Source organism: Neodiprion pinetum, chromosome 1 (assembly GCF_021155775.2).
Source record: "Neodiprion pinetum isolate iyNeoPine1 chromosome 1, iyNeoPine1.2, whole genome shotgun sequence".
In the NCBI taxonomy this organism is placed as follows: domain Eukaryota; kingdom Metazoa; phylum Arthropoda; class Insecta; order Hymenoptera; family Diprionidae; genus Neodiprion; species Neodiprion pinetum.
The window spans coordinates 36,615,349-36,631,052 of NC_060232.1; the positions used below are offsets into that span (position 1 = coordinate 36,615,349).

General features: G+C 41.9%; 4 protein-coding genes across 8 annotated transcripts; 2 read left to right on the forward strand and 2 right to left on the reverse strand.

Moving 5' to 3' along the window:
* Positions 1–102: 102 nt before the first annotated feature.
* LOC124221726 (inosine-5'-monophosphate dehydrogenase-like) lies at positions 103–4,976 on the forward strand. 2 transcript variants are annotated; one of them, XM_046632091.2, is made up of 2 exons: positions 103–327; positions 1,206–4,976. In XM_046632091.2, the coding sequence occupies exon 2, from the start codon at positions 1,742–1,744 to the stop codon at positions 3,302–3,304; it is 1,563 nt and encodes a 520-aa protein (XP_046488047.1). In that variant the 5' UTR covers positions 103–327; positions 1,206–1,741; the 3' UTR covers positions 3,305–4,976. The 2 variants fall into 2 exon arrangements, with proteins under 2 accessions (XP_046488047.1, XP_046487964.1); XM_046632008.2 differs by having other exon boundaries at positions 1,216–4,976.
* A 92-nt stretch (positions 4,977–5,068) lies between these two features.
* LOC124221523 (sentrin-specific protease 1) lies at positions 5,069–8,360 on the reverse strand. Of its 4 annotated transcripts, none has more exons than XM_046631833.2 (4): positions 8,242–8,360; positions 7,875–7,994; positions 7,422–7,539; positions 5,069–7,295 (listed from the first exon to the last, which is right to left on the reverse strand). In XM_046631833.2, exon 4 carries the CDS (start codon positions 7,176–7,178, stop codon positions 5,424–5,426), a length of 1,755 nt encoding a protein of 584 aa, XP_046487789.1. In that variant the 5' UTR covers positions 7,179–7,295; positions 7,422–7,539; positions 7,875–7,994; positions 8,242–8,360; the 3' UTR covers positions 5,069–5,423. The 4 variants fall into 4 exon arrangements, with proteins under 4 accessions (XP_046487789.1, XP_046487720.1, XP_046487627.1 ...); XM_046631764.2 differs by having other exon boundaries at positions 7,875–7,979; positions 8,218–8,360; XM_046631671.2 differs by having other exon boundaries at positions 8,218–8,360.
* A 1,791-nt stretch (positions 8,361–10,151) lies between these two features.
* Positions 10,152–13,639, forward strand: LOC124221875 (uncharacterized). Its single transcript, XM_046632306.2, has 2 exons — positions 10,152–10,413; positions 10,681–13,639. The coding sequence occupies exon 2, from the start codon at positions 10,748–10,750 to the stop codon at positions 12,101–12,103; it is 1,356 nt and encodes a 451-aa protein (XP_046488262.1). The 5' UTR covers positions 10,152–10,413; positions 10,681–10,747; the 3' UTR covers positions 12,104–13,639.
* Positions 12,670–15,404, reverse strand: LOC124224837 (potassium/sodium hyperpolarization-activated cyclic nucleotide-gated channel 1). The gene is made up of 9 exons (XM_069138182.1): positions 15,345–15,404; positions 15,012–15,250; positions 14,616–14,834; positions 14,319–14,490; positions 14,019–14,161; positions 13,750–13,888; positions 13,387–13,620; positions 13,037–13,246; positions 12,670–12,978 (listed from the first exon to the last, which is right to left on the reverse strand). Exons 1-9 carry the CDS (start codon positions 15,402–15,404, stop codon positions 12,670–12,672), a joined length of 1,725 nt encoding a protein of 574 aa, XP_068994283.1.
* Positions 15,405–15,704: the final 300 nt, after the last annotated feature.

Below are 15,704 nucleotides of genomic sequence, written 5' to 3' on the forward strand. Positions count from 1 at the left end.
CCGGAAGGAGACAGGTTACGATTGAATAACCTTCCGGTTTGAAAAAGCGAATTTTTCTCGACTTAGGTAACAGTTATTTAAAGACAGTGAGGCTATAATGGATGACTGTAAGTGAGTGAAGTAACCTGCCTTCGTAATCGGTGGTCACGTAAGGGAGAATGATTTTCATAATGGACCCTCTTACATATTCACAACAGTCAAGCAACTGGAATCGGGGCGTTTTACCAGATATCTGACCGCGGCATAGAATTTAAATGGACAAATTAGTGTTCGCGGAGCTAAATTTTCGCAGCAAACTGCTTTACGGAACGTCGAAATTCTTACCATGTAAGTTAAGTAAATCTTATTTATTCAAAGTTCCTTCTTCGATTGGAAATCGATAAGAGCCGAGAATATCGTAGGTGCCTACTGCATAATAGTATTTAAACACGAGGTTGAAGTGAGTAACGTTATCGTAGCGAAACGTTGAGAAAAAAATCACTATTTTCTTATTTTTACAACGATTTTGACGGCACTAGGATTGCAAAATATCAATATATTTCGTTTTATTACGGTTTACCGAATTTCAAACAGTTCCAAAATTGCGAAATAACGTCCAGAATGGTTTTAACAACGGAAACATTCGTTCGTAGTCGACGGTGTGTGCAGTGAATGCATAAATAAAACGGTGAAATTAAATAGCGCAGCAGAAATGTCAAATATTTGATTTAGAGCGCATTACCATACAGTGTTTGAGTTGGAAATGGTCGCAGTGAAAATCCGGATTGGAGCTGGTTAAACGCAAAACGAAAGAAATGAGAAAAAAAGATAATCGTATCACATAATAAACATCATGAGATTTTTTTTTGGTTTAAAACGTCAGTCAGGGTGTCTACTTTTTTCGGGCTCCAGGAAATCATAGCTTTTAAGGTTTTTTTAGAAACAAAATAAGGATTTCTTCATTACCTTATTGACGATCCACAGCTATGCGTTACAAACCATATCAATACGCGCAATAAGTATAAAAATATGTTCCATGCATAGAAAGAGAAGGAATGACATTTTCTTTTAATCGATCTGTCAATACAAGAGACTCGAAATTAAAAAAAAAAAATATAAACGAGTATCAATATTCCGTATATTGCTGGAATCTGAGTTAGTAATTAACCAAAGAGTAAAATTTTCAGTTTCATTAGTAAAATTTCGTGACATGTAAGAATTTTCAGGTTTTTTCAGGTCTTAGACACCCTGTCAGTGGAAATTTTGTCGCGCGAGCTGATTCCATCAGAATAAGAACAACTGTGGGCTACTTTATTCAATAGCCGAAAAGAGAAAAAAACGAGGAGGTGCAGATGCACAAACGAGCGGTAATTGCGGGCTTCGATAATCGTTACATGATAACCAAGAGCGAAGAAGCGTCGAGCGTTGCCTAGGTCCGGTCGAAAGTTGGGGGAGGAATTTTCCGAGCCAACGGTAGCTGGCCATTGGCTGGTGATTGGCGGAGGGTAAAATAGCGTGGGCAAAGCGGCGAACATTCGGAGCGGGAGAAAGCCGGCGAGGCGGCATTCGAGGGTCGAGTTATGCCGGGTGAGGATTGAGGAGAAGCTCTAGAAGTGTCGCGAGTATCATCGACAGCAGTCGCTTCTACGCGGCAATTTGTCCGTCGAGTGTGCGGTTAATCAATACGGGAACGGTCCGTAAAAATTCCGCTTTCCAGCCGTTTTCCAGTCGCGACCTCTGATCTGGATAAAACGCGAGAGAAATGGCCGACTATGTGTTCGACGCCACCCGGGACGACGTCCCCGAAGATGGACTGACCGCCGACCAACTCTTCGCCGCCGGTGACGGCCTCACCTACAACGACTTTATCATCCTCCCCGGGTACATCGACTTCACAGCGGACCAGGTCGACCTCTCTTCCCCGCTGACCAGGAGGATCACCCTTAAGGCTCCGTTGGTATCAACGCCCATGGACACGGTGACGGAGTCGGACATGGCCATCGCCATGGCGCTATCGGGCGGCATCGGGATCATACACCACAACTGTTCGCCCGAGTACCAAGCGACCGAGGTGCAGAAGGTGAAGAAGTACAAGCACGGCTTCATACGGGATCCGGTAGTGTTGTCGCCCGATCACACGATGGCCGACGTGCTGAGGGTCAAAGCGATGCACGGGTTTTCCGGGGTGCCGATTACGGAGAGTGGTAAGCTCGGGAGCCGGCTGGTCGGCATCGTCACCTCTAAGGATATCGACTTTATCGAGAACGTTGCGACCCAGCAGGGCGAGAGACTGGAGAGCGTGATGACCAGACTGAAGGACCTGATCACCGCGCCCGCCGGAGTCGCTCTTCAGGAGGCCAATTCCATCCTGGAGATGTCGAAGAAGGGGAAACTCCCGATAGTAAACGAGAGCGGCGAGCTCGTGTCCCTGATGGCACGGACTGACCTCAAAAAGAACAGGAGTCACCCGAACGCCAGTAAGGACGAGAACAAGCAGCTGCTTGTCGGCGCCGCGATCGGATCGAGAGACGAAGACAAAGAGAGACTCAAGTGCCTCGCCTCGGCAGGGGTGGACGTTATCGTCCTTGACTCTTCCCAGGGGAACTCGAAATTCCAAATCGAAATGCTGAGGTACGTAAAGTCCGCGTATCCCGAGCTCGAGGTCATCGCTGGGAACGTCGTCACCTGCGCCCAGGCGAAGAACCTGATCGAGGCTGGAGCCGACGGACTGAGAGTAGGGATGGGCTCGGGTTCGATCTGCATCACCCAGGAGGTGATGGCCGTCGGCAGGCCGCAGGCGACCGCCGTTTACAAGGTTTCGGAGTACGCGAAGAGGTTCGGGGTCCCGGTTATCGCCGACGGAGGGATCCAGTCCATCGGGCACATCATCAAGGGCCTTTGTCTCGGCGCGAGCACAGTGATGATGGGATCCCTGCTTGCCGGAACCTCCGAGGCACCTGGGGAATACTTCTTCAGCGATGGAGTCAGGCTGAAGAAGTACCGCGGAATGGGCTCGCTGGAAGCCATGGAGCGCCGGGACACCAAGGGTTCTGCGATGGACAGGTACTACCACAACGAGATGGACAAGCTGAAGGTCGCGCAGGGTGTCAGTGGGTCCATCGTCGACAAGGGTTCTATCCTTAAGTTTTTGCCCTACCTGCAATGCGGAATCAAACACGGCTGCCAGGATATTGGTGCTAGGTCCGTTTCCGCTTTGAGATCGATGGTGTACAACGGGGAGATCAGGTTCGAAAGGAGAACCCAGTCGGCACAGCTTGAGGGAAATGTTCACGGTCTCTTCTCGCACGAGAAGAGAATCTTCTAGACCTTTTCATCATTGCCAAAAATCAAAGTCATGCGGGAAATTTTGTCACGAACGCAGGAACACGCACGTACGAGTGATCGATTCTGCGTATCGGTTGCAATCTCTACTCAAGTTGTGGAAAACATTATCAGTTGATGTATTTCGTATTTTAGTCGAGTACTAACGGCGGTACAAAAAACAACATGGCCGCCGTTTACACACTTGCGATTTTATTCCGAGTGTACGATCGATTTCAGCAGTCAACGGTAACGGAGAAATATTCAAGGCGAAAGAAAATGACGGCAAAGATAGTTTAGTTGTAATTTTAACTTTGAGGATAGCCTAACAATTGAGATTTCAACTCGTGAAATTTACTCATACGTGCGTGGTCACATGTTGCCTACAATTTGTCCTTAACGAATGCTAGTTTTTTTCTAGTCGTATCTTGAATATTTTTATCTCAAATTGAACTTCATGTAATTCGTGCAAGAGAAAAAATGCCGACTTGTTTTGTACTGAAATTTTTTTATTCACAAATCGTTTTCCATCGTTATTAACCTTATTGTAATACTGTCCGGTTATCACCTATGACATTTATTGCTAGAATTGCAATTCTATCAAACCGTGCAGAGAGTGTAACCGTTTTTAATGACATGATAATGTGTAATTATGTTAAAGCCTAAATCTGAAATGTATGTACCTGCATTAGTATTAAACAGATATCGCGTCGAAACATAGCATCGGTGCCGACACTGAGTACACCGTATATTTTACACAACTAAAATCAAACGCGTACGCGGAATTCTCCAATTCTATAGGTATGCATACGTGTGAACTGTAAGTACCAACAATAAAAATATTATACGATTATATTTGCAACTTTCACGTACCAGCTTGATTCACCAGTAAACGATAAACGAATGCATAAATGCACACAGTTCAGAATGAACCAGATGAATCGTTACACTGGTACGTGAAGAAGAGTATAATAAAACGATGAAGTTACTCTTTTATTACTTTTTCGTTGGGATACTCGTTTCGTTCTTCAACAGGATGAACATTTTTCAATGCACCATAACAGGATTGTCTGCACGTTGGATCAAACTGTCATCATACGTAAATGCCATACCATTTGTTAAAACTGAAGTTGAGAGCTGCTTGTAGGAGGGGGCAATAATGATTCAAGAGTTAAACTATTTGTACAAATGAAGGTATGTTAGCAACGATAACTAAATAGTGTTTAGAAAATGATGACTTGTCGCAGATGGATGACGCGACCAACTCTATGAATATGAATGAATTCTTAGAAGACCCAAACAACCAACAATTAATTATTGAGTGTTTAAATTACAATTGAAAAACAAATGACTAGTAACCACCAATGCAATAAACAGAAGATTAAAATTCTGTGGTAAAAGCAGAGTAAATTATAACTTGATAAATATTGACGATAATAAAGAAACATTGCTTGGTTGGATTCAAAGTTTATTACAAAATTAATGACGTTTTAAATCTTGTAAGATGATTACAAAACATTAAATGTTATTCGATTTACGAGGGGTAGGATCTTTCCTCGCAGCTGATTCGCGGATTAAATAATAATAATAAAGATTCGTAGCAAATCTAAATGAATTTTCACTTCAGTCGTCAGTGTAAAAGTCTGCTTTCTTTTTTTTTCTCTCTTTCTTTAGCGCGCTGGGGAAAAAATTTGTTGAACGTTTGTCTTTAAATGTATTGATGATTCACTTGAAAGTTATTGTTTGCATAGATAACAAAGTTGAATGCTTAGCATTACAATTGAAAGCAACTTTATTAATCACCAGGTTTTCGTAGTCGGTAGAGTACCAGACAGTGTTGAAGTTCTCACATTCATCACATTGTTACGCAATGATTAACATTGTCAATTAACAGATCCCTAATCTAAGCTTCACTGTCCGTAAATTTTCAGAATAAACTGTATCCAGCACGTTGAGGTGATTGAGAATATCTTGCCACGTAATACGTTTACCCAGTCTCCATTACAGTAAAAGTTTATGGATAAAAACACGCGGAAGCAATTCATCCTTCATTTATTCACCTTAGTATCGCAGATTCGGGAGTTTTTTCAGTTCACAGCAGTTCCTCAAAATAGATACTTTAGTTATAAAAGTTTAGATTTAAGTATTTCGTATACCATTTTGTTGCGGAAATACGGCATATCCTCCTGACTGAAAGTCAGTCTCTTGTTGGCACACAAGTACTCGGCAAACATGCATGAAAATACTCCGCAATCGCTACCGTTCATCTGCTGGGGTATATCTTTGACATTTTCTAATTTCCAGCCCGTCATGTCGTAAGGCTGCTTCTTTTTGTCCAAACTCTCGTCTTGGAGATACTGTTTCAAAGCATTGAGGCACTTAGGATTACTTCCGCCCATACTGTCAAAGTAACGAATAGTTTTGTCCCTAAAATCGACGATTGACATGCACCAATGCATTCCGAGATGTATGGGGACGACGAGCATTTCTTTTGAAAATATGTCGACCTTCCTCGTCCAACGTTTCAGCGACGAGTGACCGCCGGAAAGTAGTTTTGGGTAGAAAAATGTATTCAACGCGTGAACTTTTGGAAAATTCCCGCCACTGTTTCCCCGAACGATCAATAAATTCATGTAAAAGTTAATTACTTCGTCGTTCAGCCAGTTCAAGCCAGATAAAGTGTGAATGTCTTTCCTCGTAATCTGAAGTCCAAAGCCTTCGACCAGAACCTGATTTGGCGGGTGAGGAATGAGAGCATGCTTGATTTCTTGGAGCATTTCATTCGTAAGACTTGGAAGTGGTTCATCCTCCGGTTCTTCTGTATCGTCTAGAACTGGTTCGCATAGCCTCAGTGAACGGTGAAACTGTTCTTCAAGTACGGCTTCTCTGGTCAGTCGGTTATGTTTGGCAAGAAGGTCTTTCTCTCTCTTCAGCTCTTCGGCCTGCTTCTGACATTCTTCAATGCGTGCATCATAGCGTTTAGAAACTTCTGAGATATAATCGTTTTTAAGAACTGCTTTCGACGCAAGTAGGTCTCGCAGCGAGTTCGCAGTGGTGTTTTTATGACCAAAGGACTGTCGCGCAACATTTGAATTACGAAGAGGAAGAGAAGTTTCATGTCTGGTGACATCAGCCACTGGTGTGGATTTTCTACGATTTGGATCATGTTCGCCAATCTTTATCTCTGGGACGGTATTTCTATCCGTGAAATCAGTGTGCCGATACCACGAAGAACTTGAGGTAGGAAAAAGAATATTGGTTGATTTGCCTAAAGGCTGCCTTTGGCAAGGCTTGTATTTCTCTGAATGGATTAATTCTGTAGGACCTTTTGCACATCCTTTTGCCTTGGTAAATTTAATTGCATTGATTTCCTGTATCCTAGCTGGAATATAATTCTGCAGTATTTCCCCATACTGCATTTTCTCTCGTAACAAAGATGTCTTTGCCAAAGTAGACATCCCACTGTCTGTAGATTTGTTAGCATTTAGATTGCTATTCTTTGCAGGCCAGTCAAACCCAGAACCATCACATTTTGAGGAACGGGGAGTGTGAGTACCTTTCTTGGATGGCTTCATGGTGCTCCCCAATTTTACAGAACTGAAGCCTTCGCAATTTTCGCTGTTGATTCCGTTTGATAAGTTTTTGGTATATTTTGCTTGATAAAGTGATTTTGTTGATATTTTTATACTGTCGTCATCCTCGATACTATATCGATAGTCTCTGAGTTTAGTTTTAAGATTACCCATTTCGAGATCACGACACTGCTTTTTAACTGGAATAAATATTTCGCTCGAACTTGGCGAATCGGGTATCTTTCTTTTCCGGCTAATTTCATCAGCATAACCGAAGAGCTTCTTGAAGTAGTCGAACAGAAACATAATGGCTGGTGATTTCAGCAGGTGATAAATTCAAAAGCAAACTCTGTCTCTGTAGTATCAAGATCATTCGGTATAAGTTCACTCACAGTACTATGTCATGGGGAGACAGTCGTAGATCTGCAAATAATAATACAGTGATTTAATGACCAGCAGCATATAATTGCAAAAAAGTTATCCGCACATCATTTTAATATATTCCAAAACAATTGAATTCTTCAGATTGCATTAAACGCTGATTCTCACCTTTTTGATTCCAGCAATGCTACTCTTGGGTGGCTCCGCAAAAGTTTTTATTTAAGGAGCGCGAAGCACAGACGAGTTTACCGCATCTTATTAGCCATTGGAAGGAATATTTCACATGCTGAAAAACGAGTATATTATTCCTGAGATTTTTCGAGGATAAAAGAATCGCATCTTCTTACAATCGAATTATAAATGTTTGAGGACTTGTATAGCGTATAGAAATAAAAAGGTAGGGGAAATATTTGTACCCGACCCTGAATTTTTTTTATATCGCGTTACACCACAAACCTGTAAGAAATGTTATAAGCAGCCTAACCTAACCTAACCTAACTTTTTGAAGTGCCGTCAATCGACCGAAGAATCGTTCAATTCCAGCATCTTTTCAGGTGAAGATCACAGCTGAAATTGCTGGGAGTAATATTGGGAGAGGAGTAGACGAGAAGAGCAACTTACACAACAGCGATAATTGCAGCTGGCATCCTCAGTTCAATCATGATAACCGCGACGACTAAGAGCCGCGTAGTTTTTTTCCCAGAAATACGGCGTATCGCGACACGCCTGTGAAAGACACAACTGCGGATTTAAATAGAAATTATGCACTTAGCCAAAAAAGCATGTATATAGGAAAATAGTATTCTAATGCACCCTGCGTCAAGTGCAGGCTGTTAAAAATGCTGGAAACCCAATTACTACAAGATAAACACATATAAGCGGGGCGTATGCACTGGCGCCGAATAAACTATGACTAAACGGACCGCAAAACGGTTTTGCTAATTTCGTGTACTGCGGTACGCACAATTTTTAAATACCGAAACTTTACGTGATTGTAACGGTCATCCAACGCGTTATTGACTGGATCTCGGACACCTTTGCGTTCTCTGTACTTAATATCTAATCTGTTGTGTTGGTATCTCCTATTTTCTCCTCCGGACATTTCATCGTTTCGATTCCGGTGTTCTCAAATCTACTGAGTTCATAATGACTAGTTACCAGCTTCTTTTTATTTACTTTTTCCACGTCGAGGGGCGGTGCCAGTGATTTGAAGTTCACTGTTCGACATTGTTGGTCGAACCTGCGCGAAATTCAAATACCAATTTTTGCCCTATAATCAGGTGAAGGCGTTCACTGTTAAGATGGGTATCTGACGTTACTTAAATAATTCTCACATAAACCAAGAAAAAGATAAACGATGTAGTATTGTTATTTGTATGAAAATAATTTTCGAGTAAATATCAGATTTCATGAAAGTTAAAATTTAACAGTCCACGTCGATTGCTTTGGCATTTTGAGTAGTGTAATCATACTTTCAGCTTGTACACGCTCATTCGTGGCAAAAATCGATTCTTCATTTCTATGGATAAAATATCCGTACGATGTATAAAAATTTGCAATTTGCAAATATTGCAGTAGTTCGGGCAAGCAGCGTGCAACACTTACGGATTGTAAAAAAAATTATAACAATAGAACGCACAAAATGTGAAGTGCAAGGCGAAGCGTTAAAAAGCTTTTCAACTAACGATGAGATGAATTACCCAATAAAATCTTCCAATTCCAAACCTGATGAAATAAACGAGATGCACCTTACTGGCATTAGAGCTGCAACGTGTTAAATCTTGTTGAATTCTTCCGAATTTTCATCCACAACGATGAAATCCAAGAAATCACAATTAACTCTTATCAGAAATCCTCATGATGAACAAGAGCTGTGGTGATAAGATTCTGTTGATAGATGCTTCGTCTTCTCTCGCGATGAGCGATTCTAAACAGGTAGCCACTCGTGTTTAATTTAATGCCACCAGCCACTGAATAATACGACCTATATTTGAAACTGTTGTAATTTATTCTTGGAAGGCACAGGAAATCAATAGGTGCCCTAATACAAGCGATGCAGCACGCATCCGAATGCGATCATTAACCCACTTTGCCTATCCGATAAAATTTTTATTCCACATTGCCTTTGTAATTTCTTATTTGAATTCGACTGAAAAGGAAACGAACGTCCTCCAGGTTCGTGAATCACTTCACAAAATTGCATCATAACCCAATCCTGCGCATGATGTAATCCAGTCAACGACACATCCAAATGCTATTTGCAACTTACCACTCCAAATCGTATTCACGTATACTTTAGAAAGATTAGCCTGCCTGCCAACCTTAGTCCAAGTGCGATGATATTGTGCAAGAATTTTTTATGCACGTTGCACCTGCAGCCCACCAATTGATGAAAATCCCGTTAACTGACAACAGTCGGAATACTAAAGATTTACCCTCCAAGAAAATGAGCAATTGTCGATCAATCATCCAATCATATACCTTTGAGAAACAGCATTACTTTAAACGTGATCGTTTTATTTGTATTTGGCTGCAGCCTGTGCGGATTTACGTTACATGCGGAAGATGCTTTTGAAGAGGGTGTTTTTTTTTTTTTTTTGGTGTAAAACGGAATGACTCCAACTTGATATGACAAATTACATGGTATGAACTTAGCTTTCACGAAGCAAAGAGTATAATGTGCCATCCAGCTCTGCATGTTATGTTTATCACGCCATCTCCAGCCCCGAAATTATTTTTAGCAGTGGTATCTGAAAGTACGCGGTATACCTGCAGATGTATATCCGCTTATTGAACTATTCCGTTGTCAAGCAAGTAAACATTCCGTAACTCGGCGTTCCTCGACAGACTCGCTGGAAAGACCTTGTCCAACACGCTTCAGTGTACGTAACTCGATTCTCGAGGTATAACATTCAACCGGACGGTTTCTCTTTGCGTTGAACCGATACCGCAGTACCACAAAACCGTCCGAAAGATGATGATACAATTTAGTCACGCTTATAAAGCCACCTTACATCTGGTCGGAACGAAGTCCAAGTGTTTATGTGAATCTATGAATTCACAGAAATATATGATAATCAATTTTGATGGGGATTTCGCCTAATTATTCGTAATCTGGAAATGAGTGGATTTATAAAATAAATTCATTCCAATGATCGTGGTGAGTAAATCGTGTATTGTAGATTGTTCGATTATTAATTACTTTAATTGATTATTCAATCTAGTAACGCTGTAATAAAAGCTTAATTAATGACTCAGCTGTTTGGTATAGAATGTTTTTTACAATCCTTCTCAATGCACGATGACAAGAAAATCGCGCAAATGGATAAGGGAATAAAAATTCATTGGCAATACGCTTTCTCATTATCGATAAAGACCATGAATAATGATTATAACGTCTAAAAATTGTCAAATATTATAATTTCAGAACAAAGATGAATTGTGCCAAGAGGCATAGTGGCAATGAAAAAAATTAAAACGATACCAGATTAGAAATGATTGAGGAGGACCGAAGGGAGTGCGGCTTGTACTGTCCGGGAAGTTACACAAAGCCGGAATTTCGTCCTCCGGAAGGTTTTAACATCCCCAAGTACGTGGCGGGTAATTTAAAGGTGCGCTCGTCGCTGCAGAGAAGTACGTCAGGACCTCGAGTCTTGCGTCCACCAAAAATTCAGCACACTCATCGTCCAATGGAAATGCCAACGTGCCGGGACAACTTCGCGATAGCGAAAAAATTCCACACCGAAAATTTGGAGCACCAACCGCTCCCGGATCGGGTCGACGACCGAGTCTTTGCCAACATGAATTTCGGCCGAGCGAGATCCTGCGGCTCGTTGAACTCCTACAAGGCTCACAAAAAGTACCAGGAAGTGACCCCCAAGGTGTTCCAACGGCGACCGCGAAACCAGGGTCTCAACCAGTTGCCCGGTCCTCTCCTCGGCTGCAAGGTACCCGAAACTAGAATGGACCTTGCGATTTGCTGGGACGCGCCGATCGATCCGATCTACGAGCCTAGAAGGCCGGTTCACATCGACGGATCCGACGGCGGTCCGGCTCCTGGGATCTTCACGCTGGTCCAGCACCCGGCCGAAAATTTTAACCCGGAAATCTACTCCCCAGATTTCTCGCGGCCCAGGGCGGCGTCCGCTGATCCTGGAAAATTTGAACGCCTCGTCAAAGCGCCGCCTCATCATCCGGAAAAACGGTGCAGAACCGCGATCTCCAAGGATCAAGGATCGCGATGTGGCTCTCCACGACACTCGCCGTGCGTCGACGACGACTCCGTCGCCAGGAGCAGGATCAGCGTCCTCACGAGATACAAAACGGAAGCCGAAGAAGAGGACGACGAGGGACGTGCCAGGAAGCTTCTGGAGGGATCGAGCAAGTGCCACCTCTGCAAGGGGTTCGGTGACATCCGACTGTCCGAGGCCGAACTTGACCTCGCGAAACGCTACACCAGCTCGCCTCAAGCTCCGAGACGTGACAAACGGAAGCACGCCGGTTACCTCCGGAACTGCTCCGCTTGCGAACAAAGGACCAAGGACGAAGAGAAGGAGCCGCACAGGCGACAACAGCGACTACAGGCTCTGCAGCTTGCTGGACCCAGGATGGGGCCCGGTGATGATCCCCAGAGGAACGGCCTTCCTACGAGCCTCAACGTACCTAGACCTAGAACCCCCTTCGCCAGGAGGTCCTTTTGCATTGACACTCTCACTCCACCCTTCAGCGTCGTCAAGGGATGTCGAGACACCGATTATCCCGAACATTGGCGCCTCACCACCGTCTATCAGCAATCTTACAGGCTACCTCGAAATCACAAAACCACCCTTCCATGTCGGATGAAAAGATAATGCGGCATCGTTGCTCGTATCAGTTTCTGTTTTTTCGTACTCGTCATAGTCGATGACGATTCGTTATAATACTGGCATAATAGGGTATAGTAAATCAGAATCTCGGTTTGTAACGTACCAAGAAATATCGTAAGTATATATTCCATATGTAATCGAGGAAAGCGATGGGATGCAGAGGTAATTAAAATAATTCACCTTTTTCAACAGACAACGATGCCAAGAAACGAATATCATGATATCGTAAAAATCAGTGCTTTTAAAACTTACCGCTCAACGCCAGACGATAGGCAACTAAAGCTACATTTTTAACATGTAGGGATACAAAAAGTACCCTTAGTTGCCTATCTGCTGGCGTTTGTGTTACTGCATCTTCAAAATATAGCGTCCTTCGGTTGCCTATCTGCTGGCGTTGATCGGCGAATTTCACTGAAAACTCCAGGTATGCTGCTCCTAAATATTGGCACTACGAAAAGGCGTACCAATTTGAATAAATGTGATAGGACGGTAAAAAATTTTGACAGATCGGAAAAAGGAGAGGAAGAATGCACTCGAGAGGGGAGGTAGTATCATGTTTTATCATTCTCTATCCGCACAGAGTTAGAACGCTGATTATCGTTATTAAAAACATCCGCGGGTATGTTTCCCTCGAGACGATACAGGTCGCCTAAAAATACAGTCTTCTCCAATCTTTCCAGAACTAATTTCTGCAGGATATTCATAAGGTTTGGAAACGGTTCGATGACTTGCTGAAAATCTTCGCGGGATAAAACGTAAAGCTCGCATATCTCGACCGCCACAACGCTCGCCAGCCGCTGATCGTTCTCCATTATCAAGGCTATTTCACCAAAGTGCGCTCCATCCCTTAGGTGGCAGACCTAACAAGTAACAGTTGAAGTGAATTAAAAATTTTCTACAGATGTAAAAATTACTCACCTCTTTTCCTAAACTTGTGTATATGGCAACCGTTCCGGAAGCGATAAAATACATCGTGTCCCCGGTTGTCCCTGCCTTGAATATTATGTCATTTGTAAGGAAGACTTCAGTATGCAGAGACATTGCAATACGCGATACGAGGGCTTCTGGTAAGCACTTAAATAATGTTACTTTTTCAACCAACTTCCGAGAATTATGCAGCGTTAGCTCCTACAAAGATAAAATCAGCATCTTTTGAGTGATTGTCGCTTGAAACATCAATTTTGATCATTTTTTCTTCAATAAGAATGGAGAAATACGGAAGCAGCAGTCATTTAAAAAATTTATCCTCAAAAAAAAATCTCGTATACCTCTTTTAAATGCGCTGATAATTGACTCATGATACTTTTTTCCAAATCAATAGATCTCTGTGTACAATATTCGTAGTAGGTTGTGAGACGGTATTGAATTTCAGAAGGCAGTTCCTTGTGTCTCATATATTCCTGCAATTGCGGCACAAGTCGTAAATAGTTGTTATTTGTACCTTGACAAGCGTTTGTCAGCTCAAGCCACTGCGCTGTTGAACCATATAAGGTATTGTCAGTCTGCGGTATCACCATAAATCTAAATGATCAACTTATTGGAATAAAAACTATTGAACAACAGGTAAAAACTATTAAACACCTGCCTATTAAGTAGATGTTTGCTATTCGTCCGCATATGGAGAAGATTACATCGAACGTGACATCTTCTACCGAAGACAAACTATCATATTTCAAAGCACTGACCATGGCTGCAACTGCCCTGTACAAAGCCATATTGTACTTGTACCCAGTATTGCCTTGTGCCACGTGTGGGAGAGTGGTCCAGTTACTTTGGGGAAATAAATATTCATTTCAGGCGCATCACTTTCATCGTTCTTTCAAGCCACTATTGGTAATTTAAAACTCGCACAGATATTATGTGAAGCTTGTCGATAGATTACAATTACAGCAGCACTCACTCGTGATCCACGCCAGACTCAAGATACCATTGCCGGACAGTCGCAGAAACATAATATTCGGCGCAAGCTGCCCAATGAAGAATTAATACAATCGAGATTGATATTGCTAAGGATTTGTACATCTGGAACGACACGTTATAAACCTGAAAATTGTAACAAACTTTAATATTAGAGTGAAATTCGATAACACAAAGACAAAAATTACCGCGATGAAAATGTTTTCCAAATTTTCACCGTCAAGTTTGGTGAAATTTTATTATTCATCGGTACAATTGCGTCATTATCATTGACAGCACTCACCCGACGCATGCGACGTGCGTATACTATGAGAGTTCGCAATTTCAAAAGCTTGAGCATTTGAAAGTGGAAGTACACTTGGTGGGAATGTAGATCCATTCCCGACAAGATAAAATACAGTTCGATTGGTAAGGCTGGCAATGCGTCGATCCAGAACCAGCCCATGATATATTTACTGGAAGCATATGATCATGATGTAATCAACTTATTGTGCTTCTTACCGATGAATTAATTTTTTTTAATGGCTTGTATGATAATCTTGTGATAAATTTATAGCTCAATTTGTGGGTAAATTAGTACCGTGCAACAATTTTTGGTTCCAACACAACAACGTTTGTCCGGAAGTCGTGGTGTCCGGTCATAAACCACAGCACAATATCGATCAATAAAATACTGTTCAAGAACACCGCGATGAAGAACCATTCTCCGATTTCTGAATCATGGTGAAAAGTAACGTGGAACGGTTGGAACAGTATGGACGCGATCACCACTAAAATCATTGATGATTCCCAGAATATCCTGCGCAATAAAGACGACGCTTTAAGTTCAATAAACTATTGTTTTTCGACTTATACACGAAGAAAACGTTTATAAACTTATTAAAATTTATTCGTGTGAGATTTTGGTTCATTTTGGCGTTTAATCGCTTAAATTTGCAAAAAAATTTGGATTGCAGTTTGTTTCTAGCATACATACCTGAATTCGCTGAATGGATGTATCATGTAGGCATATAAATTCAAGTGTCTAGTATGTTCGTATGAGATTGCAGCTTTACTTCGCAAGCAGAACTGCGTTTGTGGATGCTTTTGCGATACCAAACACTTACGACGAAACCATCGCCGAATTTCAGCACACGGTCCGTTACCTACTATCACATTCCTTAGCTCGTCCCATTCAGGGGGCATTTTACATTTGTGTCTGGTAGCTGGAAATGACTGATAATCCACACGTAAATCGTTGGAATAGATATTCAAACATGCACCTCTGCGATTTGGAGCTCAAGTTATAACCAAAAATTTGTTCACCCACCTGATTTGCATCCGAGTTTAACTGCTCCTTAGATGTTGGTACGAGCAACATTAAATCCATTTTCTTTAAGGTAATTAGGGGATAACAATTATGCTAATATTATTATGTGATTCTACTATATTCCTAGAATAATCAGATATAAACACTATGTTTTAGGTGAACGATGTCTACGGTCTCGCTTACTCTCCAGCTACAATTCTTCATTTGTTCACAATCAACATCTATTAATTCAAATTTTTATAAAATCATTTGGCCCTTCATTGTAATATCAAGTAAAAGTAGATGGTTACAAATTTTCAAGATATCATCCTTTCTGCGTTAATATCTTCGATAATTATAGAAAAATTACGAAGCTTTTTT